General features: G+C 39.7%; 1 protein-coding gene across 7 annotated transcripts in view; it reads right to left on the bottom strand.

Annotated features, from left to right (window-relative positions):
- LOC134212931 (proton-coupled zinc antiporter SLC30A2-like) overlaps window positions 1–5,568 on the bottom strand; it is a 110,591-nt gene extending 105,023 nt beyond the window's left edge. Inside the window, exons 1-2 of one of the 7 annotated variants that reach the window (XM_062691278.1) lie at window positions 5,414–5,568; window positions 4,029–4,387 (exon numbers count right to left, since the gene is read on the bottom strand). In XM_062691278.1, coding sequence (XP_062547262.1) covers window positions 4,029–4,060 — 32 coding nt within the window. In that variant the 5' untranslated portion in view covers window positions 4,061–4,387; window positions 5,414–5,568. Of the gene's footprint in view, window positions 1–4,028; window positions 4,407–5,198 lie in introns of those variants that run through there. The other 6 variants (XM_062691282.1, XM_062691281.1, XM_062691280.1 and 3 more) reach the window with 6 other exon arrangements.
- Between the last annotated feature and the right edge of the window lie 21,506 nt (window positions 5,569–27,074).

Consider the following 27,074-nt stretch of genomic DNA (forward strand, 5'->3'; position numbering starts at 1 on the left):
GCGGTCTTAGTCTGTTAAACAGGATACGCGACAGGATTTTGTTCAGGATTTTGTTTGACGCCGAGTTCAGAAGGGTGATCCCTCTGTAATTGGCACACTCGAGTCTGTGCCCTTTCTTATAGATTGGGCATATGAGGCCATCCAACCAGCCGGCAGGCAGTTCTCCATCCTCCCATATTTTCTGGATAATATGGTGGATTGATTGATGCAGCTGCTCACTTCCGTGTTTGAGAAGTTCGACCGGGATCTCGTCCTTCCTAGCAGCTTAACTATTTTTCAGCTCGTTTATAGCCTTCTTAACCTACTCCAGCGTTGGTGGTTCCACAGCTTGACCGTCGCCGACTATGACCATCCTGCTTCTTAATACACCTTCATTTCCACCGTTCAACAAATCTTCGAATCGAAGTGCTCCTTCCACCATAGCCACCATAGTCTTGTCTGTCAGCAAATTCCCCTCTCGGTCATTGCACATGGCGAGCACTGGCGTAGTCTTATGCCGCGCACCATGGACAGTTGCGTAAAACCTCCGCATATCGTTTCTATCCATGTTCTCCTGCGCTTCAGCTATCACACTCTCTTCGTGTTGCCTTTTTTTCTGCGGTGGATTCGTTTCTCTTCTGCCCTTGCTACACTGTACCGCTCTCTGTTGGAACGGGTACGAGAAAACTAGCATTCGGCTCCTAGCAACATTTTCCTCGTCCGTCACTCGCTGGCACTGCTCATCAACCCAACCATTTCGTTGACGTCGATTTGCAGTGTTCAACACTGCCTGTTCCTGTTCCTGCGTTGTTGTAGTCACAGCTTCGTGGATATTTTCCTACAATCTGTTGACGTCGCCAGATCCGGTGGCATCTCCTATCCGCTCGTCCAGCTTCTGATGGTACTGTTCAGCAACTCCTTCAACTAACAAGCGTTGGATATTGAAACGCATCGTTCTGTTGTTTCGTGAATTCGTGACGCTGGAAAGTCGCGCCCGATTTTTTGCAACTACAAGATATTGATCCGAGTCGATGTTCGGACCTCTGAAGGACCTTACATCTTTAAAATCCGAGAAATGTCGTCCGTCGACCAGCACGTGGTCTATCTGTGAGCAAGTGTCTCCACTCGGATGTTGCCAGGTGTGTTTGCGGATATTCTTACGTGCAAAGTAGGTATTGCTTATTGCCATCCCTTTAGCAGCAGCAAAGGTTACAAGTTGCAGACCATTATCGTTGATAGCGGAATGAAGGCCAGGGCGAAAGAAACTATCTCTTCCGATCTGCGCACGATTATGCTTCACGTCATCAGGCTTATCGTTCGTTGGGGCATAGATGCTGATCAGGCTATAGTTCTAGGCCAACATTTGAAAAGGGCGTAACAGCCAAAATTTATTTCTTCTGATTCATCGTCTGCATATAAAGCTATATATGTGGACAAAGAATCAGGAGGTATAAATTTTGACTGTTACGCCCTTTTCAAATGTTGGTATAGAGTTGAAGACTAGATCTAGTTTGGTCAATAAATTCCAACTCTGAAGTGCGTCGGTCTCGGTCGATGCACGGAATCGCTTCCCGAGCAGGAGAAATTAACTCAATAATACCTTATTCTTTAACAGATACGTATTTCGACCTCAACAGTAAGGTCGTCTTCAGTGTCTCGTACTTGACTCGACTGGGATTGGGATTGTACAAACTCGTCTTATGACAAGTGAAGACATTTCACTGTTATTATAATACCAACCGCATCACAAATTATTATTCGTTTGGTATTTGAAATATCCAAGCATGTTAGCCTAAAATATTTTGCATATTAATTTTTTGGTATTATTTTTTGGTATTTTACCTCTTATGCACGGCTGGCTAGTTCATCCCAATTTCTGTTATCGAGGTCGTCGCTCTACTCGAGTTTCGGACCTGTTCGGATCGAAGAAAATACAACTCTTGAGTGGGTCTAACAGGGGTTTGGAACCATTACTTGATCTAGCTGGGTTAATTAAACGCCACTCTGGGGTGAGTTGATCGATGATCAGAACAGTTATCGGAACTAGACGAATCAAGGAAACCATTTTTTTACAATAAGTTAGTTGATGGCTGAAATCGCAGGATCAAGAAAAATCAACTCTGGAGTGGGTCTTCCGATGGTTTGGACCACTGGACCTAGTTGGGTCCATGCAGTGGAGCCGGAAGTGGGTGAGACAAGTAGAACATGTCCTACGCATGAATCTTCCTGGGTGGGACAGTCAAAGCATCGTCCTACCCATGATTTTATAGATCATATCATCCAGGTTATTATTTTAGCTACAATTCTGTTTTATGAATTTAATTTATATGTACAAAAATATTAAAGCCTGTCCACGTTAGATTTCGGACAGTTCGATAATGCTCAATCGATTTGTCGCCATTCCATCAATTTAGGTGTGAACTAAAATATGCTGAAAGCAGCACATAATCCGGAGAGATTTTGCTGTCATGTAAATGGATTGTCTACGTAGTTTGTAAAAATGGTCTAAAATCGCATTCTGAACATTATAAACAGTTTTACATATATGCATACGCAATTAAATCAATTTCAGATTTTGGTGACTTTTTACCAAAATCTCAATAGCAGAACAGTTCGGCAAATAATTTCTCAGATTTTTGGTGATTTCCAAATCACAAAAAAAGAGTCTGTGAAATAATTACCGAAATGTTCTGTTGTTGAGATATCGGTGAAATTCACATTAATCTGTGGACTGAGTTAAGGGTGTTTGTTTGAGCATCAAATAGCCAACAATTCGACGCAACCATCGGCGAAGCACGCTGCTCAGTGGTGTGCGTAGCCACCCATGTCCCAAGAAAAGGTTTTTGGCACAGGGACGGCGCCGTCCCATAATTAAATGATGGCTTATAATGGAGTGTGCATTTCCTAGAAATCCAAGCCAAATATATCACTAAAATATTTTGGTTTTTCTGCTGGTTTTATAATATTCTTGAAGAGTAAATTATGGTCTTCAAGAGCGTTATGAAATTGAAAATGTTACTTGAGATGTGTAGTGTTTGAGTCAATAAATGTAGTTTTGTGAAAACTAACCAGAAAGCCACGAATAAAAACCCAATCGGCCGCCCAAGATTGTATCCTCTTCAGTACCCCAGGATTACTATCTAGCAACAAAACATACATTCCACATCGGAGGTAGACGACCAGTTCTCAAATAGTGTTTATATCATTAGCTGACAATGTGTATGTTTGAAAACGAAGATTTAAAGGTTAATCAGAGCCTAAAACTAAGATCCTGAGAGATTTCTGAGATCATAAATCTTAAATAATTATTTTAGGAAAAATATACATACTGAGTGCCTGTGAAAACTGTAAGAAGTCCTTTCCATTGCCAAAGCAGATTCGATAGATACGGGGAATTGACTGATATCCCATCGTTATTAGCTGGTTATGGAACAACTTCTCGCAAGGGCAGCTGTTGTATAATTGGTAATACGTCCGTGTACTAAATGGAATAGTGTGGGTTCAAGTCCCACCGGTAGCCGAATCTTTTTTCGCAATATCTCATAAAAACACCCTAAAATGGCAAACTTAACTATGTGTATCAAAATTAAACATCTTTTCCAAAAAAAAATAAAAGAAAACTTTCTTCTATTAATATGACTTTTCATATTAAAAATACATTAATTTGCTTGCATTTTACTAAAAAATATTTCTACGTTGCTTTGTTCTTGAATTAAACTGAAACTAAAATGAACTAAAATTAACTAAAATTGATGTCAAAAGCATCCCAAACAAGTGAGGTATCCCAAATACGACTACTTGTTTCTTGGATCAAAAACAGTGCTAAAATCTAATTTGTTGTGGGTTTTTCAACGCCAAACTATTCGAATATGCTGCATGCATAAATTTCATAAAAAGCAAATAACCCTTTCTATTCTTGCCATAAAAAATCTCATCATCAAAATAGAAGCAATTAATTAAAGTCACTTATTTACGACAGTTTACGACCTTTTATCGCTGTTACCTTCTAGGAGTAATTATGAGCATCATGACATGCACAACGAACTTACATAATCAGTGACTTCTCCTTGTCTCTGTCCATGGTTTTCCTTGCGTTAAATGTTGATCCGTGCTGGCCGTTTTGATGAAAGACCCAACGTCTAAAGTGCGTCGGCCTCACGCTTGGCCACGGCTGACGAAGGCGAATACGCGAACCACGACGGAGCCGTATTACTTTCACGGCCAAGGATCTCCCCTTGCGGATGCCCGTGACTGCCCGTCGCTCACCTCATGCACAGCTTTTGACCCCGCTTCGTTGAATTTGACGACACTACCGAACCCACCTGGCAGGACTTTTGGCTCGCGGCGGTTATGGTTCTCTTCCGTTTTGTTTCCCCCAGGTTTGTTCACGATGCGACCTTTTTCGATGCTACACTTCGCGGTGCCAAAATCAGAATTATAATTAAACTTGAATACACGTTCAATGTTTTTGCCTTTCCTTACAACAAGGTTACTTTAACTCTAAAATCTAACTTTTCATGCAGTGATGGTGCTTTATCCTACATTAAAAAAGCAATCAATGGTTTTCCAAATTTTCAATAATACGGATTTCCGTCCGCGAGCGAGTCTGACATGGATAAAGGCCAACAAATATGTTACATTTATACACACATATCTTTGTACTAAATTTGGTCAAAGGGTGAACCAAGGAATATACTTTGGATTTGTTTTTGGATCAAAGATTTGTTCGATTATTATATGCACGCTTCTACATTATTATTTGTATTGACAACCAGGCGATTCGGACTCATCCCGTTTCTTTTTGTTATCATAAAAGCTTACTGCTGAAAAAAATCACTTTTATAAGATTGCCATTTACGCTACAGCTCTTCAATTTCTAGTAATGATTTATATGAGCACAAGAGCTTAAAACCGAGAACAGTAACGTAATAAACATTACATCATTGTACGAAAGTTCAATAATGATCGTGATTTTGACACCGCGCCACTTCACTAAAATCAGGAAAACCGCTCATACTGCTGGAAGGTATATATGGTTATTAACGAACCATAAATTACAAAACAGCAATCAATATTTAAATACGCAACCGCATAAGTAATTCGCCTTGGGCCCCGTTCAACACCACTTAAACTCAACGATCGCATTTAACAGTTATTAGACGTAGAACAGGTAGGTACAAATAGATTGAACACACTTAATTGGACGGAATTTCATATACCGATGATGACGACCCTTAACCAGCCCTGATCCCAACGAATCACTACCAATTTCAATTTCTATCGAAGACGACCAATGTTTTCAACTGAAGCACAGCAGCACAAATCCAAACTTTTCGATACTGTCTTTGATAACATGATCAAAACAAGCCACGCGTAAATGAACCAACGGTCATTGCAGCATAGAAGGAACACCTTAGGTCCTCCGAGTACTGACCACATATATTAATCAGTAAGACACCGGTGACGAAGAATCGCGAATAAAGTTCCACTTTTTTGGTCCGTAGGTATACGTTCGCACTGTAGGCTTGCAAGATGAACTGAACTACACTAAAGAGAGATCATGAAAGTTTCATCACAACGAGTGACGATAAACCATACGACGAGTCATTGTCTTTTATCTAAAATGCGATGTTTGAGTGTGATAATAACCAAGGGGCAACTCGATTGGTGACGAGTGCAATCACGGTAAGAGCTGCTTTGCGGATTATAAATCGACTCTGTTGTTTCATAAGGACCGAAGTCACAATCGAAAATAAATTACTTTTCCCGCTGGTTTTCGTGAAATAAGTGACTATTCACTTTTAACTTTCATGTACAACGAAGGTTTACTGAAAGGCAATTAGTTAGAACATTCTAAAACTAAATAACGATAGGCGTTTCGCAGAACTGAGTACATATCATACATACACTGCCATCCTTTCCCGCTGCTCTGGCGGTCTCCATAAGAATATCCACCGATGATTTTAGGAACTGTAATTGCTGGCAAGGCAAGTCTAGACATTATATGTATCTGCACTGAGGTAATGGCAAGTCCGGAGCGATCCACCTAACAAAAAAATGCCCTTCTTTATTATATACAGGGAATCAATTTTTCTTGGATGCGCGACAAATTGAGAATCAACGACAAAGCTTTGTTTTTGTCTGAGATAATAATGACAAAATTTTTGTCAGCAACAAAAAAGAAGACTATTTTGTTGTTTTGTTACCTTTCTTTTTTTTTGGGTATTCAGTTGCAGTTACCTGGTAGCTTTATTTGGCAAGGCTGAACCCGTCCCTACGTTCTCCATAATAGGACACAGACCGACGATAGACTAGCATATGATGGCCACTTGAACATCCTGTGCCGTAGGGTAGTAGGGTATCTGTTCCCATATTACAGCCCGTATATCAATCCCAACCGTCGATAAACCAAATAAAAAATCAATTTAATTTCAATTTCTCACATCGTAGGTATGTACACAATAATGGATGGAACACATTCTTGAATGTTTGGAATATTATTCAAGATTTTTTTTAAAGTAATGTATTGATGCACAAGATGCATGCACACGCGGGAAGCAGGGACTATGTCCAAGGGCTTGACGATCCCTCCCCAGGCCATCTGCGAGTTGTGGGGCTTGCCTAGGATGTGGTGGGGTTTGACAGTGGGCCCTGTTAAACCTCTATAAAAAGCTGCATGTATCCGCAAGTAGGCCCCACCAAAGCGACCGTGTGCCGCTCAAAGCGCACAAGCCCAAGTCCTGGTGTTAGGTGGGACGCTAAACAGCCCTGACACGACGGCCCTCCGACGAGACAGGAGGTTTGCGCTGGCCCAATAAGCCGCCTAGAAAACCAATCATTACGAACAATATAAGAGATAATGCGACTCGATATAATCGGCAAAGACCTAGGCGACGAATACAGGATCACGATTGGAAGCTTGGAACATGGAATTGCAAGTCGCTAGGTTTCGCAGGTTGCGACAGGATGATCTACGATGAATTACATCCCCGCAACTTCGACGTCGTGGCGCTGCAGGAGATTTGCTGGACAGGACAGAAAGTGTGGAAAAGCGGGCATCGAGCGGCTACCTTCTACCAAAGCTGTGGCACCACCAACGAGCTGGGAACCGGCTTCATAGTGCTGGGTAAGATGCGCCAACGCGTGATTGGGTGGCAGCCAATCAACGCAAGGATGTGCAAGCTGAGGATTAAAGGCCGTTTCTTCAACTATAGCATCACCAACGTGCACTGCCCACACGAAGGGAGACCCGACGACGAGAAAGAAGCGTTCTACGCACAGCTGGAGCAGACATACGATGGATGCCCACTGCGGGACGTCAAAATCGTCATCGGTGACATGAACGCACAGGTAGGAAGGGAGGAAATGTATAGACCGGTCATCGGACCGGATAGTCTGCACACCGTATCGAATGACAACGGCCAACGATGCATAAACTTCGCAGCCTCCCGCGGAATGGTAGTCCGAAGCACCTTCTTTCCCCGCAAAAATATCCACAAGGCCACATGGAGATCACCTAACCAAGAAACGGAAAACCAAATCGACCACGTTCTAATCGACGGTAAATTCTTCTCCGACATCACGAACGTCCGCACTTACCGCAATGCGAATATTGAATCCGACCACTACCTCGTTGCAGTTTGCCTGCGCTCAAACCTCTCGTCGGTGTACAACACGCGTCGAAGTCGGACGCCGCGGCTCACATTGGGCGGCTACAAGATGGTAGACTAGCCCAAGAATACGCGCAGCAGCTGGAAGTGGCACTTCCAACGGAAGAGCAGCTAGGCGCAGCGTCTCTTGAAGATGGCTGGAGAGATATTCGATCCGCCATTGGTAGCACCGCAACCGCTGCACTTGGCATGGTGCCCCCGGATCAGAGAAACGACTGGTATGACGGCGAATGTGAGCAGTTAGTGGAAGAGAAGAATGCAGCATGGGCGAGATTGCTGCAACACCGCACGAGGGCGAACGAGGCACGATATAAACAGGCGCGGAACAGACAAAACTCGATTTTCCGGAGAGAAAAGCGCCAGCAGGAAGATCGAGACCGTGAAGAAACGGAGCAACTGTACCGCGCTAATAACACACGAAAGTTCTATGAGAAGTTAAACCGTTCACGTAAGGGCCACGTGCCACAGCCTGATATGTGTAAGGACATAAACGAGAACCTTCTTACGAACGAGCGTGAGGTGATCCAAAGGTGGCGGCAGCACTACGAAGAACACCTGAATGGCGATGTGGCAGACGAAGATGGCGGTATGGTGATGGACCTGGGAGAACGCGCGCAGGACATAATTCTACCGGCTCCGGATCTCCAGGAAATCCAGGAGGAGATTGGCCGGCTGAAGAACAACAAAGCCCCTGGGGTTGACCAACTACCAGGAGAGCTATTTAAACACGGTGGTGAGGCACTGGCTAGAGCGCTGCACTGGGTCATTACCAAGATTTAGGAGGAGGAAGTTTTGCCGCAGGAGTGAATGGAAGGTGTCGTGTGTCCCATCTACAAAAAGGGCGATAAGCTGGATTGTAGCAACTACCGCGCAATCACATTGCTGAACGCCGCCTACAAGGTACTCTCCCAAATTTTATGCCGTCGACTAGCACCAACTGCAAGGGAGTTCGTGGGGCAGTACCAGGCGGGTTTTATGGGCGAACGCTCCACCACGGACCAGGTGTTCGCCATTCGCCAAGTACTGCAGAAATGCCGCGAATACAACGTGCCCACACATCATCTATTCATCGACTTCAAAGCCGCATATGATACAATCGATCGGGACCAGCTATGGCAGCTAATGCACGAACACGGTTTTCCGGATAAACTGACACGGTTGATCAAAGCGACGATGGATCGGGTGATGTGCGTAGTTCGAGTTTCAGGGGCATTCTCGAGTCCCTTCGAAACCCGCAGAGGGTTACGGCAAGGTGATGGTCTTTCGTGTTTGCTATTCAACATCGCTTTGGAAGGGTAATACGAAGAGCAGGGATTAACACGAGTGGTACAATTTTCAATAAGTCCGTCCAGCTATTTGGTTTCGCCGACGACATAGATATTATGGCACGTAACTTTGAGAAGATGGAGGAAGCCTACATCAGACTGAAGAGGGAAGCTAAGCGGATCGGACTAGTCATCAACACGTCGAAGACGAAGTACATGATAGGAAGAGGTTCAAGAGAAGACAATGTGAGCCACCCACCGCGAGTTTGCATCGGTGGTGACGAAATCGAGGTGGTAGAAGAATTTGTGTACTTGGGCTCACTGGTGACTGCCGAAAATGACACCAGCAGAGAAATTCGGAGACGCATAGTGGCTGGAAATCGTACGTACTTTGGACTCCGCAAGACGCTCCGATCGAATAGAGTTCGCCGCCGTACCAAACTGACAATCTACAAAACGCTAATTAGACCGGTAGTCCTCTACGGACACGAGACCTGGACGATGCTCGTGGAGGACCAACGCGCACTTGGAGTTTTCGAAAGGAAAGTGCTGCGTACCCTCTATGGTGGGGTGCAGATAGCGGACGGTACGTGGAGGAGGCGAATGAACCACGAATTGCATCAGTTGTTGGGAGAACCATCCATCGTTCACACCGCGAAAATCGGACGACTGCGGTGGGCCGGGCACGTAGCCAGAATGTCGGACAGTAATCCGGTGAAAATGGTTCTCGACAACGATCCGACGGGAACAAGAAGGCGAGGTGCACAGCGGGCAAGGTGGATCGATCAGGTGGAAGATGACTTGCGGACCCTCCGTAGACTGCGTGGTTGGCGACGTGTAGCCATGGACCGAGCCGAATGGAGAAGACTCTTATATACCGCACAGGCCACTTCGGCCTTAGTCTGATTAAAAAAAAAAAAAAAAAAAAAAGAAAAATTGATGCACAAGAATCAAATTATTAAAAGATAAAATTATAAAGCACTTTTATTTTCATTTTCCTACCTCTGAACTGTTGGTTTGATGCACTGCTCGATTGCTACTACTAGCAGATTCATCTGTTTTCACGCCGTTGTTTTCCACTCAATTTCATGCTAACACAAGTGTATCCTTTCAAAATTCACTTCACAACACATAACGCACATCACATTTTCACTATACATATAATTATATTTGAAAAACCAACGCGATTTCCTATAGTTTGATATAGGTTTATTTTGAACAACGTCTAAATTATCCTTGTCCATGTTCCAAACTGTTTATATGCCTTGCAGTACTACTCAAGTACTCTCTCTTAACTGTTTTTGAATGTTATTGAAATAGGTGCATGGCGGTGATGATGTTTTTTAACTAAATACTTCTATAATGAGATAATAATTTCATTTTTGAACTTACCAAATTGTTTTCAATTAAAAATGGCGTGAGCAGAGCATAATTATTCTCATGTTTCTTGATTATTTGGTGAGAAATCAATGCATTTTACATGCGCTTGCATTATTGTTATTGATATAGGAACAGATACCCTAGTTTTTTAATTTGCAGTTTCCCGTTAGCCCGTTTCGGCCAGGGCTACGATTTCAAATTTTAAAATCCACCGTTCTCTTGTTTTTCGACCGATTTGCATGAAATTTGGAGGAAAGATACATTAAACCCTTTATTTTTGTGTAGAATGAATGGGACAAGATTCCGCGTCGAATGCAACTTGTTGCGAGCAAATCAGTTGTGTTGCGAGCTAAGTGCCTGAAAAATGAGTGAGAATTTTGTATGTGTTTCTTATGTAAAAAAATGAATGTTGGCCATAACTTCGAAACCCATAGTCCGATTGGGCCAATTTTCAATACGAAATAAATCAAAATACGAGCAAATCGATTAAGAATAAATGTCTGGAATATAACACTATGGGCACAGAGAAACAGACGTCTCACTTAGAACAAAATGCAATAAAAATCATCGTCACGAAAACATTACCGCCCAATGCTAAAAGCACTATAGGTGGACAAGCGGCAACCAGGTGGCGGTAGTGAGCAAACATCAAACACACGTAAAACCGATGGACGCGCCATCGGTGGCAGATCGACCACCTACAAAAAATTAAATCCACTGTTGAAACATGTGTAGAGTGAGACGTCTATTTCTCTGTGCTATGGGTCTCCGGGACTCCTATAAAAAGTTCGTTTTTGAAGCGATCATATAGCCTTTACGTAAACTTTGTCTACGAGAAAGGCAAAAATATAGGGTTTAATGCATATCTTTCCTCCAAATTTCATGCAAATCGATCGAAAAACAAGAGAACGGTGGATTTTATAATTTGAAATCGTAGCCCGGGCCGAAACGTTTGAATCATATTCACAATTCCCATCCAACAAAAGAAACTCAGAAAGATCGTTTTAAAATTTTATTAGGTCAATACCAATTTCTTAGCGATTCAATACGGATGGGTCATATATGACCCAAGACGAAAATCTGCTGTCAAAAATCAGTTTTAAGAGATAGAGCCTTGCTTTCTTCAGCAAAAATGTTCAAAATTAACTGGTCCATCCAGGAAAAATATTTCCCAGGTAAGGTTACGGACTTAAGGATGATCTAGAGCATCCAAACTATCCTTGAGTTTTAATTTTGATGTTCTTAGGAATCAACACCATTTTTTAACACAGTCTGATTAAATAATTGAAATGGAATTGCATCATGATAATATCAGGCGCCTGTCCAGCGGTATTACAGATCTTTTCCAATATCTACGATACTCCAAACAGTTCTTAAGCTCAGATCTTAATATTCAAATCGATCAACAAGAAGATCTTCGATGTCCCCACTAGTTTTATGAGTTGGAATATCTCCAGGGTTCCTCATCACAGGGCTGCACATGTTTCAGGATGTTTCTGCATACATTTTTCCATATAAACTTCCAACGAGTTTAGCACCGCCCAAACGTTGACCGATTTGGCTGAAATTTTGTCCAGAGCATCAGGGCATCAAATAGAACCGAATAAGAGGGCGGCCCATCAAAAAAATTGAACAAAGTTTTTCCCATACTAATTTGAGCCACCCTACTCAATAGTTACAATCGTGATTGTTGCGTCTGGTGCAAGATACAATCATTCTTTATCACACCAAACTATTCAATCTTCGGCAAACTACCGCAATTCGCTACAATGATTCGATGTTTCTCAGCGCATGCAATCTTCAAAATTAAGGAGACTTGATCCCCTTGATATAATATCTATATCCTTTCCCGTCAAAAATTGCATCTCGTTTTATTGAAAAGATATTTTAGTTACTAGATAAAGATTGTCGCTTCGGTTCCCTTTGTTCTGCTGTCCGGAACATGTTGGGTACCAAGCTGTCAAATCGTATGGATTTTCCTTCTTTGACATTTAGCTCCCCTATCCTCGCCAGCAAAAGATGTTCCGGACAGCGACGACAGCGACAATCTTTATCTAGTAACTAAAATATCTAATTTTTATTGTCTCAATCGATTCTTTGGCTTATTTAAGGTCAAGGTCTTTCAACTCTCTCTCAAGCTTCTAACTATTTTAAAAATCCAAAACAAAAGTTGAAAAAATACTGCACGTATAAACCGGTCTGAAAAATTCAGCGGCTGTTCGTTCAAAATCAGGCGAATTTTAGCCCAATCTTGAAAAACAACACTTTTGAAATATTTTGCTTTAAATTTTAAAAACATATTTAGAGGCGTCAAAAAATATGGGTTCTTTGGGAAAGTTGACTTTAAATAAAATAAAGAATCAATTGAGCAAATTTTTGACGGGAAAGGTCAATTAGCTACTGGTGAAATGTCAATAAGAGCAGCGAGTAAAATGGCTGGCGAAGTTTCAGAGCGATCATTTTTCCAAGATCCGTAATTTCATTTCCGCCATGCACAAAGCATCATCCGACTTATATATAAAGCTTCATTCAAAAATAGTCAATAGTTTCAAAATAGTTGAAAATAGTGACTTTTTGCGAGAAAAAGTGACTTTAGTGACTTGAGGTCGAAAAAAGAGACTTTTTAGTGACTTGCCCGAAAAAAGTGACCAAGTCACTAAAAAGTGACCCGCTACCAGGCCTGTCATCACACCACTACAGACACACAAGAGAATTCGTTCGACATCTACGACACTCCAAACTCTCCTTGAGCACAGATCTTAATATTCAAATCGATCAACATGAAGATCGTCGATATCCTCACTAGTTGTATGAGTTTCAATAGCTCCATGGTTCTTCATTACACCTTTACAGACACACTAAGGAATTCGTTCGACATCTAAGACACTCCAAAATCTCCTTGAGCACAGATCTTAATATTCAAATCGATCAACATGAAGATCGTCGATGTCCTCACTAGTTTTATGAGTTTCAATAGCTCCAGGGTTCTTCATTACACCATTACAGACACACTAAGGAATTCGTTCGACATCTACGACACTCCAAACTCTCCTTGAGCACAGATCTTAATATTCAAATCGATCAACATGAAGATCGTCGATGTCCTCACTAGTTTTATAAGTTTCAATAGCTCCATGGTTCTTCATTACACCATTACAGACACACTAGAGAATTCGTTCGACATTTAAGCCACTTCAAACTCTCCTTGAGCACAGATCTTAATATTCAAATCGATCAACATAAAGATTTTCGATGTCCCCACTAGCTTTATAAGTTGCAATAGCTCCAGGGTTCTTCATTACACCATTACAGACACACTAGAGAATTCGTTCGACATCTACGACACTCCAAACTCTCCTTGAGCACAGATCTTAATATTCAAATCGATCAACATGAAGATCTTTGATGTCCCCACTAGTTTTATAAGTTCCAATAGCTCCAGGGTTCTTCATTACACCATTACAGACACACTAAGGAATTCGTTCGACATCTACGACACTCCAAACTCTCCTTGAGCACAGATCTTAATATTCAAATCGATCAACATGAAGATCGTCGATGTCCTCACTAGTTTTATGAGTTTCAATAGCTCTAGGGTTCTTCATTACACCATTACAGACACACTACAGAATTCGTTCGACATCTACGCCACTCCAAACTCTCCTTGAGCACAGATCTTAATATTCAAATCGATCAACATAAAGATCTTCGAAGTCCCCACTAGTTTTATGAGTTGCAATAGCTCCAGGGTTCCGGAGACGAGCCAGCCTAGGGCTGAAAGTCTCCTTAATAAAGACACAAAAAAAAGCTCCAGGGTTCTTCGTTACACCATTACAGACACACTAGAGAATTCGTTCGACATCTACGGCACTCCAAACTATCCTTAAGTACAGATCTTAATATTCAAATCGATCAACAAGAAGATCTTCGATGTCCCCACTAGTTTTATGAGGTGCGATAGCTCCAGGGTTCCTCATTACACCATTAAAGACACACTACAGAATTCGTTCGACATCTACGACACTCCAAACTCTCCTCAAGCACAGTTCTCTATTTTCAAATCGATCAACATGAAGATCTTCGATGTCCCTACTAGTTTTATGAGGTGGAATAGCTCCACGAAACCTCGTAACACCATTACAGACACACCACAGAATTCGTTCGATATATACGACACCCAAACTGTCCTAGAATACAGATCTGAATATTCAAAATGATCAACATGGAGATCTTCGATGTCTCAACTATTGTTATGAGAAGATGTATGATGGTCTAGCATGAATTTACCGCCAAAAAATTGCATGGTGAAAGTTATCTAGGGAAGATCCATATAGTATGTCATACAGAACAATTACTATTTTCAACACCCCTCTAGCCTTCGTCACACTTCTTGTAATGAACCTCTAGTTTTTTTGTTAATCTTTACGCCGCCCAGAACCCATCCCACAAGCCCCCCCCCCAACCCACTCAGGATGTGACGTACTTTGTGAATGGTCATCTTACAAAAAAAATCATCAACAATGAGAGCATTTCTCGAAATAAACAATGACCTGTTACCAGTCTACTAAATATTTTTTCGATGAAGAAGAATATTATTGAAAAACTTAACTGTTGATTCCTTTTGATATACTGCTTTCAAAAAGTTTACTCCTAGTTTGCTGCATTTTTGCAGCAGTGCAACAGAACTTAACGTGTCGATTCGGAAGTTTTACTGAAGCGCCTTCTGTAGACGATCTCGCAGAATCACATCAAATGGTTGCAGAGGAACTGAGAGATAGATTTTTTTAGCAACATGTTTTATCTATTACAGACGGGCTTGGTAGTCATATGGCTACTGCTTCTGCTTTATACGCAAGAGGTCGTGGGTACAATCCCAGATCCGTTCCATTCTACAAATTTGTATCTTTCCATATATTTGTCATGTTCTAGCAATCACTAGAACTGGAAATGGACATCCATACCGTTTCCATCTGTATCCTATACCGTCAACTTGACAATTCTAGCAGTAGCTGCTAGAATTGAAAAGGAACTAAAAAGCTCATTTTTATCCAATTATAAATTACATCAGTTGCTTGCTCTCTATCTATAGCATTGGCAGTTCGTTAACCAAGACGAACCTCTGCCTCTCGAACCTAACCCAAAAATTCCAATAAGTTCCGTACGTACTCGTGGCAAGTGCAGAGGTATATTCGGCTTGCAGTGGGCGAGTGATTACATCATCATGTTGTGTTGTGATATTATTCATACGTAAATTACTTTACTATTACATATAAATGTTAGTCTTAGTAACATCCACTTTCGTGCAACACTGAAACCAATTCTATTGTCGATTAAATGTGTTGCGATCTTTATTTAGTTCTAGCATACCCATTAGTGGTTGCAATACTTATAGAAATGATAAACATATCGTATAAAATATATAATATTCATAATATGTATGAAGCAAGTAAGTATGAGAGTACCAACGCCTTCGGGGTGCAACTTACTCTAATTCTGATCGATTATGGAGTAGCAATAATTCACCGGTCATCAAGAGACGTCGTGATACCCGTAGACCAAGCTTCATTTTATAACAGTATTGACGATAAAAGGAACGAAAAAATGTGGATACGATGTTTGTGATCATAATAACCCTTTTTTTCGTACGTACGTACTGTGTACGTAATGATGTCCATTGGAGCAATTCCAACTAACAAGCAAGTTTGGGAACCTATGCATCACTCTGTTATAGAATTCTGGAGTTCCGTAATTGTTCGGGGAATACTGTGATTTTTATATAATGTTGTAATGATGTTCCATGATGGCTCTTCAACTAACAAACAAGCTTCAGAATCTATTAATCACTCTGTTGGTCTTTTAGACCTCCAATATCTGAACTCAAAAATCGTTTGGTATACCGTAGATATTCTGGGAATATTTAAATTTTTATATACTGGTGTAATGATGTCTCATGGTTTTTTTTTACAACTAACACATAAGCCTTTGAATCGCTTTGTTGTTCTAGTAGACCTCCAAGATCTGAATTCAAGAATGATTTGGAGTGCCGTCGGTATTCTGGGAATATTGTAATTTGTATATACTGGTGTAATGATGGGGCCCTCCTTAGCCGTGCGGTAAGACGCGCAGCTACAAAGCAAGACCATGCTGAGGGTGGCTGGGTTCGATTCCCGGTGCCGGTCTAGACAATTTTCGGATTGGAAATTGTCTCGACTTTCCTGAGCATAAAAGTATCATCGTGTTAGCCTCATGATATACGAATGCAAAAATGTTAACTTGGCTTAGAAACCTCGCAGTTAATAACTGTGGAAATGCTTAATGAACACTAAGCTGCGAGGTGACTCTGTCCCAGTGTGGGGATGTAATGCCAATAAGAAGAAGAAGAATGATGTTCCAAGGGGCTTCTCCAACTAACACACAAGCTCGGAAATCAATGAATCTCTCTGTTGATCCTGAAGACCTCCAATATCTAAACTCAAGAATGATTTGGATTACCGCAGGAACTCTGGGAATGTTGTGATTTGCATATACTGGTGTAATGATGTCCCATGGGGTTCCTCCAACTAACACACAAGCTCAGGAACCTACCAATCACTCTGTTGCTCTTGTAGGCCTCCAAGATCTAAACTCAAGAATTGTTTAAAGTACCGTAGATATTCTGGGAATGTTGTTTTTTTTATATACTGCTGTAATGATGTTCCATGGGGCTCCTGCAACTAACACACAAGCTCGGGAACTTATGAATTACTCTGTTGATCTTGTAGACCTCCAAGATCTGAACTCAAGAATAGTTTGGAGTACCGTTGATGTTCTGGTAAAACTGCGATTTGATAAAAATAGCTTAATTATGTCTCAAGTAGCATTGCCAACTTCAATTTAGAATTGAGGCCACGTAAAACGCTTTGTTGTTTATGTAGATCATCAAGATCTGAACTTATGGAAGGTTTGGAAGCCCTAGAAGATCTAAAAAAAAATATTTTCCCCTATATTTCTACTTTTTCATAGTTTGCATTCGTTTTTGAAGCAGAATGTCCGAAATTTATGTTGAAATACGACGAAAAAAAATCCGTGTTGAATCGGTTAAAACGAGCCATTCGCTTCTGCAGGCAAAAATTCGAACCTCACTATCAGATTCATCACATCAACATTCGCATCCCCGCCTACAAAAACTGAGTCGTTTTGAATATTTGGTATTGAGTTAATCATCATTCACAAGAGTCAGTTTTATAATTAGTTGATGATGAATTAGAAAATTAATGGAAAAGTATTTTGAACAATAACATAACATTAGATTTTGATGGATAATAAACGACTAAAATTTTGAAGATTTTTTAGTGAAAGCTTCTGAAAATGAATCAAAAGGCCAAAGCGGGCCAAAGTTCAGAAACATTCACCAAGCAATCAACAAACATTTTCAACTTACTGTTTCAACCAGTACATATTCTGAAGCTCATTTCAAGAAAACGCCGAATAATATCTTTATGGGCTTATGGTGGTCTTAACAGCGTTGGAATCGCCTCCAAACCAGATAAGGAAGTTTTATGGTCGATCTGGTAAAACCTCTTTTATGATACCGTTGCATAATTCCTCTCGAAGCAGTTGGCCAGCCGTATACGGAACATGCCGAAACTGAATCAGAGGGAATTACGAGGTCTAATGCTAACAAACTTCGTAATATTTTAAAGTCATTTTTGTCATTTTATTGTCAGAGTCAGTTTTTCAGTTTTTATGATATTTAGATGTTTATTGTCATTATGGGCGCTCAAAATCTACCGAAGCAGTTTTTTCGACTCACATGGAACATGTTGCCCAATGCTTCATCGTAGAAACTGAACCGGAAGATTTTTTATCAAATATAAGAAAGTATTCAATCCCCGGCTCATAAAAATGTCAAGTTTATAACTTTTGAGCAGTGGTGGAAATACTCGCTTCACGAGCAAGAAAAGAGTGTAATTGGGCCTACAAAAAATGCCACACTCGTGCGAACCTGCTGCCTGCATTTTTCTGGTGCTTGCTTTGTTCGCGAGTACGGGCAGAGCAAAAAGCAAGACAGTGTTTTGTTCGGGAGTAAAAATCACAGTTGCGAGAATTTGTGGTTATTTCGAATACAATGGATAAATTTCACTTGTGATAAACACAATAACTATAAACAAAGGTGTTCTCGAACACCTCGAACATCCGCGATAAACATGTTCCGAAGTTGTTTTATGACATTTTGCAAATTAACCCGAATGACTCGCGAAGCTTCACGAACATTTTTCGGGGTTCGTTTTTCTGTTTTCTCTGCGAGTAGTAGGTAGGCAAGAAAAAGGCAAAACAAGTGTTCGCGAGTATTTTGCATTGCCTACTTCTCGTTTTGTGAGCAAGGTTCACAGATTTCCACCACTGCTTTTGAGGCAGTTCTCCAGCCGTACAACGATCATGTAACCCATCAATATACTGTTGTACTGGCTCAAAAGATAATATTTACAATTTTGATAGATATTCTCTCCCATTATCGCATTCTTAATCATAAAGATGGATCTGTACGATGTCATTCTTGTCTTTATGGGCAGAAGGTATGAGGTTCGTTGAATTACTTTGTTTGCCTAAATTATTGGTTCTTCATGCTTTTTGTTCTGTGTCAATATTATCAAGCTCAAGGTAAGTTACTTCTTGTGAAAAGTGGACACTGTTCGTTAGTCTATTTCATTGTCATTTCTTTGTTAAGGTAGTCTAAGACTATTATTATGTTCAAACAAGTAGCTTAATCGTTTCCAATATAACTGTTATTATCTATAATGTACTAATGATTAGTTATGAGTCAGCTATAGGATTCACTTTTTGGTGGCAAAATAAAGCTTCATCACGCATATTCCCTAACTATTAGTAAAAATTTCGAGAATGAAGTCATCATAAGATTATTCATATACCATCATTATAATATATGGTATTTTTTATTAAATTCAAACATAACAAAATAAGACTGACGCCACGTTCCTAGTTTTAATAAAACTTCTACTCAGTGAATCCAACAGTCCTTTCCTTACGAATGCCGTTAAACTTGTACACATTTTTCAACAACCTATCTAGCTAGTTTTAAGTTTAGCTCGTCACAGGGAACCCATAAGAAAAGTATTTCCGAAAAGTAGAGATTCCTCTATCATTACCACTAATGAAAAAGGCCTCTGCCTGACTGCATCATTCAAGGTTCTAAGACACGATGTCCGTTGGATCACATGCACATGCGTAAAATCAGTGCGTCAATACCAGATAGGTATGTGACGCGGCACCAAACAAAAATAGTCAACATGTGATCCAACTACGATACGATATGTCTCTGGTTGCCATCTCAAAATGTCGTAAACCCACCCATCGCATCAAGATAACTATTCCGAGAGGAGGGATCCTTCGTCGTACGTATAAGGAAGGAAATTGTGCAAATAACATGAATGGCAAATTTTGTTTGAAGTGTATTTTAGAACCCTGCAATGCGATTTGAGTTATACTAGATCGTAGTGTGCACTTTTTTTTCTATCTTGCCAGATGGTTAGTTCGTTCATATTACCATTCGTGAATAATTAGTGAATTGGAATTTGGGTTTTCTTACGTACACATATGTTTACATACACGCATACACAGACATTACCTCAATTCATCGACTCAGCATTGGTACAGAACACTCTTGTCCTATAAGCTTACTGCTTGTGGATTTCATCTCATAGCTCCGATATTCATCCCACGAAAATCAAAGCAATGAAAAGGGATTTGATTTATTTCTTATTTTTGTGATTTTTCCAGCAGTGAGCACGCATGTTAGCAAAAAGAAGCGACGAAATTGGTGGTCTTTTTTGTTTTTTTTTGCTAATTTTATTTGCTAATTATCTAATACATGCATTCATCTCTTAGACTAGGTGTTCCGTGTTTTCTTAACACTATCATCATTATTTGCTATGTTACTTTTTAGTTATTATTAATACATTTTAATTGCCTCTGGCAGTTAGAATTTTTCCGCTGGTTGAATTGAACGATGTAGGAATTACAATGTTTTCAACTTAAACTAAACTTAACCTATTTTATACTAAGGGTACAAGGAGTTAATCGTTGCAATAGAAGATTGCAACGATTTTTGTCTAAAATTGGAAATTATTTTGTTGGACATTTGTTGCAATGTCTCAATATTAGAAATTCTATGAAGTTCATTGGTACTATACCACGGAGGCAACTTCAGAATCATTTTCAAAATTTTATTTTGAATCCTCTGGAGTGCCTTCTTTCTGCTATTGCAGCAACTAGTCCATATTGGCACAGCATACAACATGGCAGGTCTAAAAATTTGTTTGTAAATCAAAAGTTTGTTCTTAAGACAAAGTTTTGATTTTCTGTTTATAAGTGGATATATTTGTTACATTTGGCTTGAAAGCCTTCAATGTGATTTTTAAAAGTTAATTTTTGATCTAGCAGAAGTCCTAAATATTTAGCTTCGCTAGACCAATTAATTGGAACCCCATTCATAGTGACAATATGTCTGCTAGAAGGTTTCAAATAAGAAGCTCTCGGCTTATGTGGGAAAATTATAAGCTGAGTTTTGGAAGCATTCGGGGAAATTTTCCATTTTTGCAAGTAAGTGGAGAAAATATCCAAACTTTTTTGCAATCTTCTACAAATGACACGAAGACTTCGCCCTTTGGCTGAAAATTGGTGGTCTATTTCTTTGTTCCGCGATGAGATAAATATATGTTCAGTGGATGGAAAACGGAACAGTTCCCCTAGGTGTCAGGAATTCCTATTAAAAGTTTGTTTTGGGAGCGTACGTCTACTAACCAGAATAGATACTGCAAAAATATTGTGATATAGTTAAGTAAGTTTTTTTCATCTGCGATCCGTATCAAATCAGGTTCAGGAGTAACCTTCTGCTACAGTGGAAGTATAGCAAATAAACGTTGCTTTCATACGTGTGAGCGCCTATGACTGGAATCAGACCATGGACGGAAATAGAAAAATCATGTGTTACACAAAAATCACTGAACACAGAAACTTCGTTTTCTTAACTATTTATCCCCTCTAGATAGAACCCGTACCATGTGCACTCGCAATCCTAAACAATAGACACTAGTTAGTCTCTGTCGCAACACGTGTTTGCCGTGTAGTTCATTCAAATCGCTTCGAGCAAAACGGAACCATTACTGTAACGAGTGCTTTTGTAGCCGACTTGGGTGTGAGAGTTTCTACGGCATGCCGGTAAGTTGATCAAACGACCTACAGATCTCACAAACGACTTATCTCTCCTCAGGGCATGTAAACAGTATACGTTGAATGCCTTCATACAGTTAGGTGGGTGCTGAATCCCAACAGACTGGGCACGGTTGACAAATAGGAATTTTATCTCACGGTCGTTATCAACTAGGACGTTAATCTACTGTAATGGAGCTGTTTCCATTTGAGTGAATTAATCTGGGAAGAATCATCTTGAACGTATGACACGATGAGGAAATCATGCAGTGAAAATGTGAGATAATTTGTTGGTATCGCGTGCAGTTGAAAAAGATGTGATAATGATTACCTGTGCAACTGGGTTGAACGGTTTTAATGAATAGGTAAAGATAAGCAATTCCGGTACTACCCATAAATGTTCAAGTGATGAATTTTATATATTTTTTCATTATTTTTTATTTAATTACGCACGAAAAAGACAATAACACCGCTCACAGTTTTGTTAAACACATGATTTTCTTCAACTATTTGGAAGCAGTACAATATCCGGGAAATGTTAATATATCAGAGTTTTTAAAACGCCTATCTTCATTTTAAAAATGTCAGCACATAATAAGCGGGTAATATGTAAATCTATTGCGATTTTTTTTATTTGCTTATAACAAAGAACCAACCTTTGGAAAAAGATTATTACCCAAACCTTTTGATAAATCAGAACTAAGTCTATGTCAAAAATACAGCTCACACTAACAACCATTGAAACCATTTGTCTTCTTTAGCGTACTGGGTTGCTATTATCACATCCCTAAAAACAGTGCGTCAATGCCTGATTATATGTGACGCGACAATAAAGAAAAATAATCAAGTTTTGATACCACTACGACAGCATTATGTCTTTGATTACCATTCAGTGCTTATAGCGTAAACCCACCAATCGCATCGAGATCACATATCCGATGAGAGGGATATACTTCGCACCACTCGTATCAATACAAAATTTCAGCATTTCATCCTAGGATCCAGACGATACCCTTGAGCGAAGAAGGAAAAACGAAGGAACTACAACACATTTTGGAAACAGAGAAGATCAACGGATACGAGGAGAGGTCTATACGAGCAATCATCTACAAGAAGGAAAGGACCCTACGCCGAAACGAACTATCAACACTGACATCGATTGATGGACATCGATCGACAGATTGGTTCTAAACAATAAGTATATGTAGGGAAATAATATGTGGAAATAAAGTAGTTAAATGAGTTTAGATTCGGTGCTTAGCGTAGTATAAAAAGTGTAAGCTGCGATTGTTTTCTTCAAGTCGAGTCAAGTACGAGACACTGAAGATGGCCTTACAGTTGAGGTCGAAATATGTATCTGTAAAAATTACAACGTGGTGGAATTTAATGGAATAGAACCAAATTCGTTTTATGAAGAGGAGCCCTTGATACCTTTCTAAGACAAGTACAATAAAAGCATGAGGATTGCTATTCCCGGCCACGCCCATCTTTACCGTAACTTAGGAGAAGAAGGAATTGTTTATGTGATACCTACTTAAGAGAAGCCACCATCTTAGCGACACCCTCATAAGCATCAGTTGGAAAGTGGGGTAGGTAATCGTTGGATCAGGATTTACCTGATACTAGCAATATATGGCCATGGGCAGCTCCCGGTATCATGACAGATTGCAAAAAAGTTTCTCGCGTTATGCTACTTATCGTATATGTATACAGAGATAACAAGCGAGAAACTTTTTCATTTTTGTTTGGTTTCAATCCATGATAATGGAACAAATACCCTATGTAGGGGCCCTCCTTAGCCTAGAGGTAAGATGCGCGGCTACAAAGCACGACCATGCTGAGGGTGGCTGGGTTCGATTCCCGGTGCCGGTCTAGGCAATTTTCGGTTTGGAAATTGTCTCGACTTCCCTTTGCGTTGCGTTGCGTTGCTTTGTAACAGAGTATTTCGTAGATTGCATACTGATAGCTGTCATGTATTTTCTTTAACTTTCTTACCCCAACTGCTTATGGATTACTATTTGGGATTTAATAGCAACCCAATTGGGGGTCAAAAATGATAAAACATGAAAGCTACCATTGCTGGCTATGCCCATTTTCTCTGCTACTAAGGAAGGGAAGGAAATGATGATATTACATCTACTTAACGAGAGGCCAGCGACTCACCGACGCCCTCATAGATGTCAAGGAGTTGGATGGTTGGTAGGGAATATAGTTTAGGAATATCATCATAAGCAAATGGTATAATGCGTTTAAACAGACGTTGGGAGTGACCATGCTAAGAAATTTTTGTCACTCCATTGTTAATTGTCCTGGGATGGGGCGAAGCTATTAAACTTGCCCTGGTTACCCAAGTAGCACACATGTCCCACATAGATTACTGCAACGGATATGCGACTAGATTTGGTCACTATCAAGTTGCAACAACCATTTTAGTCTGACTTGTGCTGCTCGGGTAATTAGCCTAGGTTTAAGCGCCATTGTTCGCTCTCTGAAACGAGAAAGAATATAAAATATATTAATTTTCCCTTCCCCTTCCCAAGTAACACGGTTTGTTGTATGAGTGTAAAAAATACATCTTTCGAACATATAGTATGTTACGTTTTGGTATGAAAAACTGCTTTGATTACTTTTACACGACCCAAACAGCGCAATAATTATCGATATTTTCAACATCTTTCAGTCGCAACCTTGTTTTTGAATGCACTTTCACAAGACTAAACTTAAGTACTAGGGATGTTTTCAATGACCGACCTTCAACAAGGCTCTGTCAAATTGATACCAAAACAAAAATGCTGACCGAGATGGTGTTGGTCAAAGAAATAAATTTTATACAAAAAACGAATGAAAACAAGCATGCATGAAATGATGAACACCATTTTAGTAATATTAATAAACATAAATATAGGGTAAGACGGTATAATATGCCCCCCTAAGGCAACTCCTTGATAACTTTTTACTTTTCAACGCAATTTATGCAAACTTTGTGTTATTTGGTAGTCCAGGAAGTCGCAAATGCATTGCCCGTGAGTAGTCATATAAAAATATTACAGAAAACACGTAATAAAGCTTTTTTGAAAAGTCGTGAAAAATGAATTTTAAATAGTGCCTGGGCAATACGCCCCACCTCAACCAAAGTCATTTAATAGCCCTTCATTAGTATTTTATCAATCCCATAATAAAAAGGCTACAAATCCTTATGCGCTTGACATTAAAAAACCAACATAGGTCCATTCAAGCAGGTATGAATTACATTTCAATATTTTCCATACAATTTGGAAGCAACTGCTGCAGGCTCGCTGCGCTTGTGTCCAGTTGGTAAGGGCATATCGTCCTGCCTACACTGGGGCGTTTTGGCCAGTGAAACAAGTTTTCGAAAATCTTTACATTTTTGAAGATGGAAGCAATTTTATATCATATTAACCACTGAGAAAAGTTATTTTGTTGCCCAACTGAGTGTTCCAGTGCAAGTTTTGCGGACAGTATGCTAGAGTCGCTCCAGAATGCTGAGCAAACAAAAATTAAAAGTTACATCAAAACTGTGACTTTTTGTATTTTTCAAATATTTTCATTATGTAATACAAAAATACTCCCATATTCACATAGGATGATGGTTTTACAAATATTTATAGGTATCAACTGAATTTGACCCTTAGTTAGTTATAGTTTTCTAGAAATCAAAGGGGGGCGTTTTGGCCAGGTGGGGCGCATTATACCGTCTTACCCTACAACTGAATAAATAAATCAAATTTGTTCCGAAGCCTCGGTCGAAGCATTATATGCGGCTCATGTTTCATTGGCTAACTTTTCATTTTACTTCTCCTTAATTTATGCGCCATTGATTGAAGAAAAATATAACTATGCCAAAGCATAATTTTGAAATTGATATGTGAACAAATTCTCGAAACTGCAAAAGAAAAACAATATGGCGAGTTGTCGATAAACAACATGGTCGATGAAGAACGTTCATAACATTGATCTGAAGATGTTGAATTTACGTTAAACTTCTATCATTTGGGTATATATTCTGACGAAACAAATGTCAAAAAATGAACATGTTATGACCTTGTTCGTAAAATCTTCCTGTAGACATGTTTTATGTTGTGAGAATGTAAAACGAAACATCTCAAAAAACCAAACAAATGTCAAAAACCGACATGTTATCAGCAAGTTGTGAGAATGTAGTATGAAACTCCTTCTCTGATCAAATTTCTGTATGTTTTGCAAAAACCTTATCATAGCTTTCCTTGAACATAACATGTTTTGTATTTCATTTTCCCGACCTTTATTCAACATTATTATTAGATCTTCGTTAATAATGATGTTTTTGGTATTACTTGGGTTATGCGATCCCATTTGAAATTATGTACTCATATTAATATATGCCCTTGGAAATGGTCTCGACTTCCCTGAACATAAAGTGTCAACGTGTTAGCCTCATGATACAGTCCCTTCCCGATTTTGGCAACACGACCGGATTTTAATGTTGCCAAAATGGGGATGTTGCCAAAAACGGGAAAAAGATTTCATACAAAATTTCAATTTTTTTTGTTTGCATCATTGAAGCTAAATACACAGAATATGTACTACAAAGTATGTGGAGTGTGTTTAAGTGATGCACGTGCATCATAATTGTCATTTTTGCGATATTATTCATAACTCGGAGATTGAAGCTCAAACAAAATTGAAACAAACTCAAGAATGGTAATCAAACGATAATGTAACTAATTAGCCAATTTCATAATACAAATTTAATAATAAATTTTAATAATATTTGAAATTAACAATAGCGTCGGCCATGTCCCTACAAAAAATTGTAGTGATAAAAAACGTCCATTGAAGTGTTGACTTCAATCTGGCATATAAATTTTAGTCCACCGAAAATGCTTGTTTTTATCATAATTCACTATATAAATTAAATAGCGATCCGACGGATGCAAGATGACTAAATGTGCTACAAATTTCGGATTCTTATATAATGGATTTTGGTAGGGGGCGATTCAAATATGACGTCCACTATAGACCCCTTCCCCCTCTCTGTCACGCTTTTTTGTATACCTGGTACATGTACTGTCACAAAATCTTAGACCCCCTCCCCCCCTAAAACCTGTGACATCATTTTTGAACGACCCCTAGAGGCAAACTTTCTTGTGGTCGGTGTGATTAAGAGTAAAGTTCTGTGCACAATTTTCGCTGACATTATGGAAAAAAACGAACGCAAGGCATAAGACGTTCCATTGTTTTAGAAAATGGTAACGGAAAACTGCATTCTGCACATTGGTCAACCTATTGGTGCTCGCTGCAGGTCATCGCACTCCAGTTCTCAATGCACTACTTTCATTATTATAACTTTGAAAAGATGGAAGAATCCTACATCAGACTAAAGAGGGAAGCAAAGCAGATCGGACTAGTGATTAAGACGTTGAAGACAAAGTAGGCTCAAGAGAAGACAACGGCTATTCGACAAAATCAAGGTGGTTGAAGAATTCGTATACTTGGGCTCACTTGACCTCCGATAACGATATCAGCAGACAAATTCGGAGAAGCAGTGGAACGTGGCAGGAAAGAGCACGTA

The sequence above is a fragment of the Armigeres subalbatus genome, chromosome 2 (assembly GCF_024139115.2).
Source record: "Armigeres subalbatus isolate Guangzhou_Male chromosome 2, GZ_Asu_2, whole genome shotgun sequence".
Taxonomy (NCBI): Eukaryota; Metazoa; Arthropoda; class Insecta; order Diptera; family Culicidae; genus Armigeres; species Armigeres subalbatus.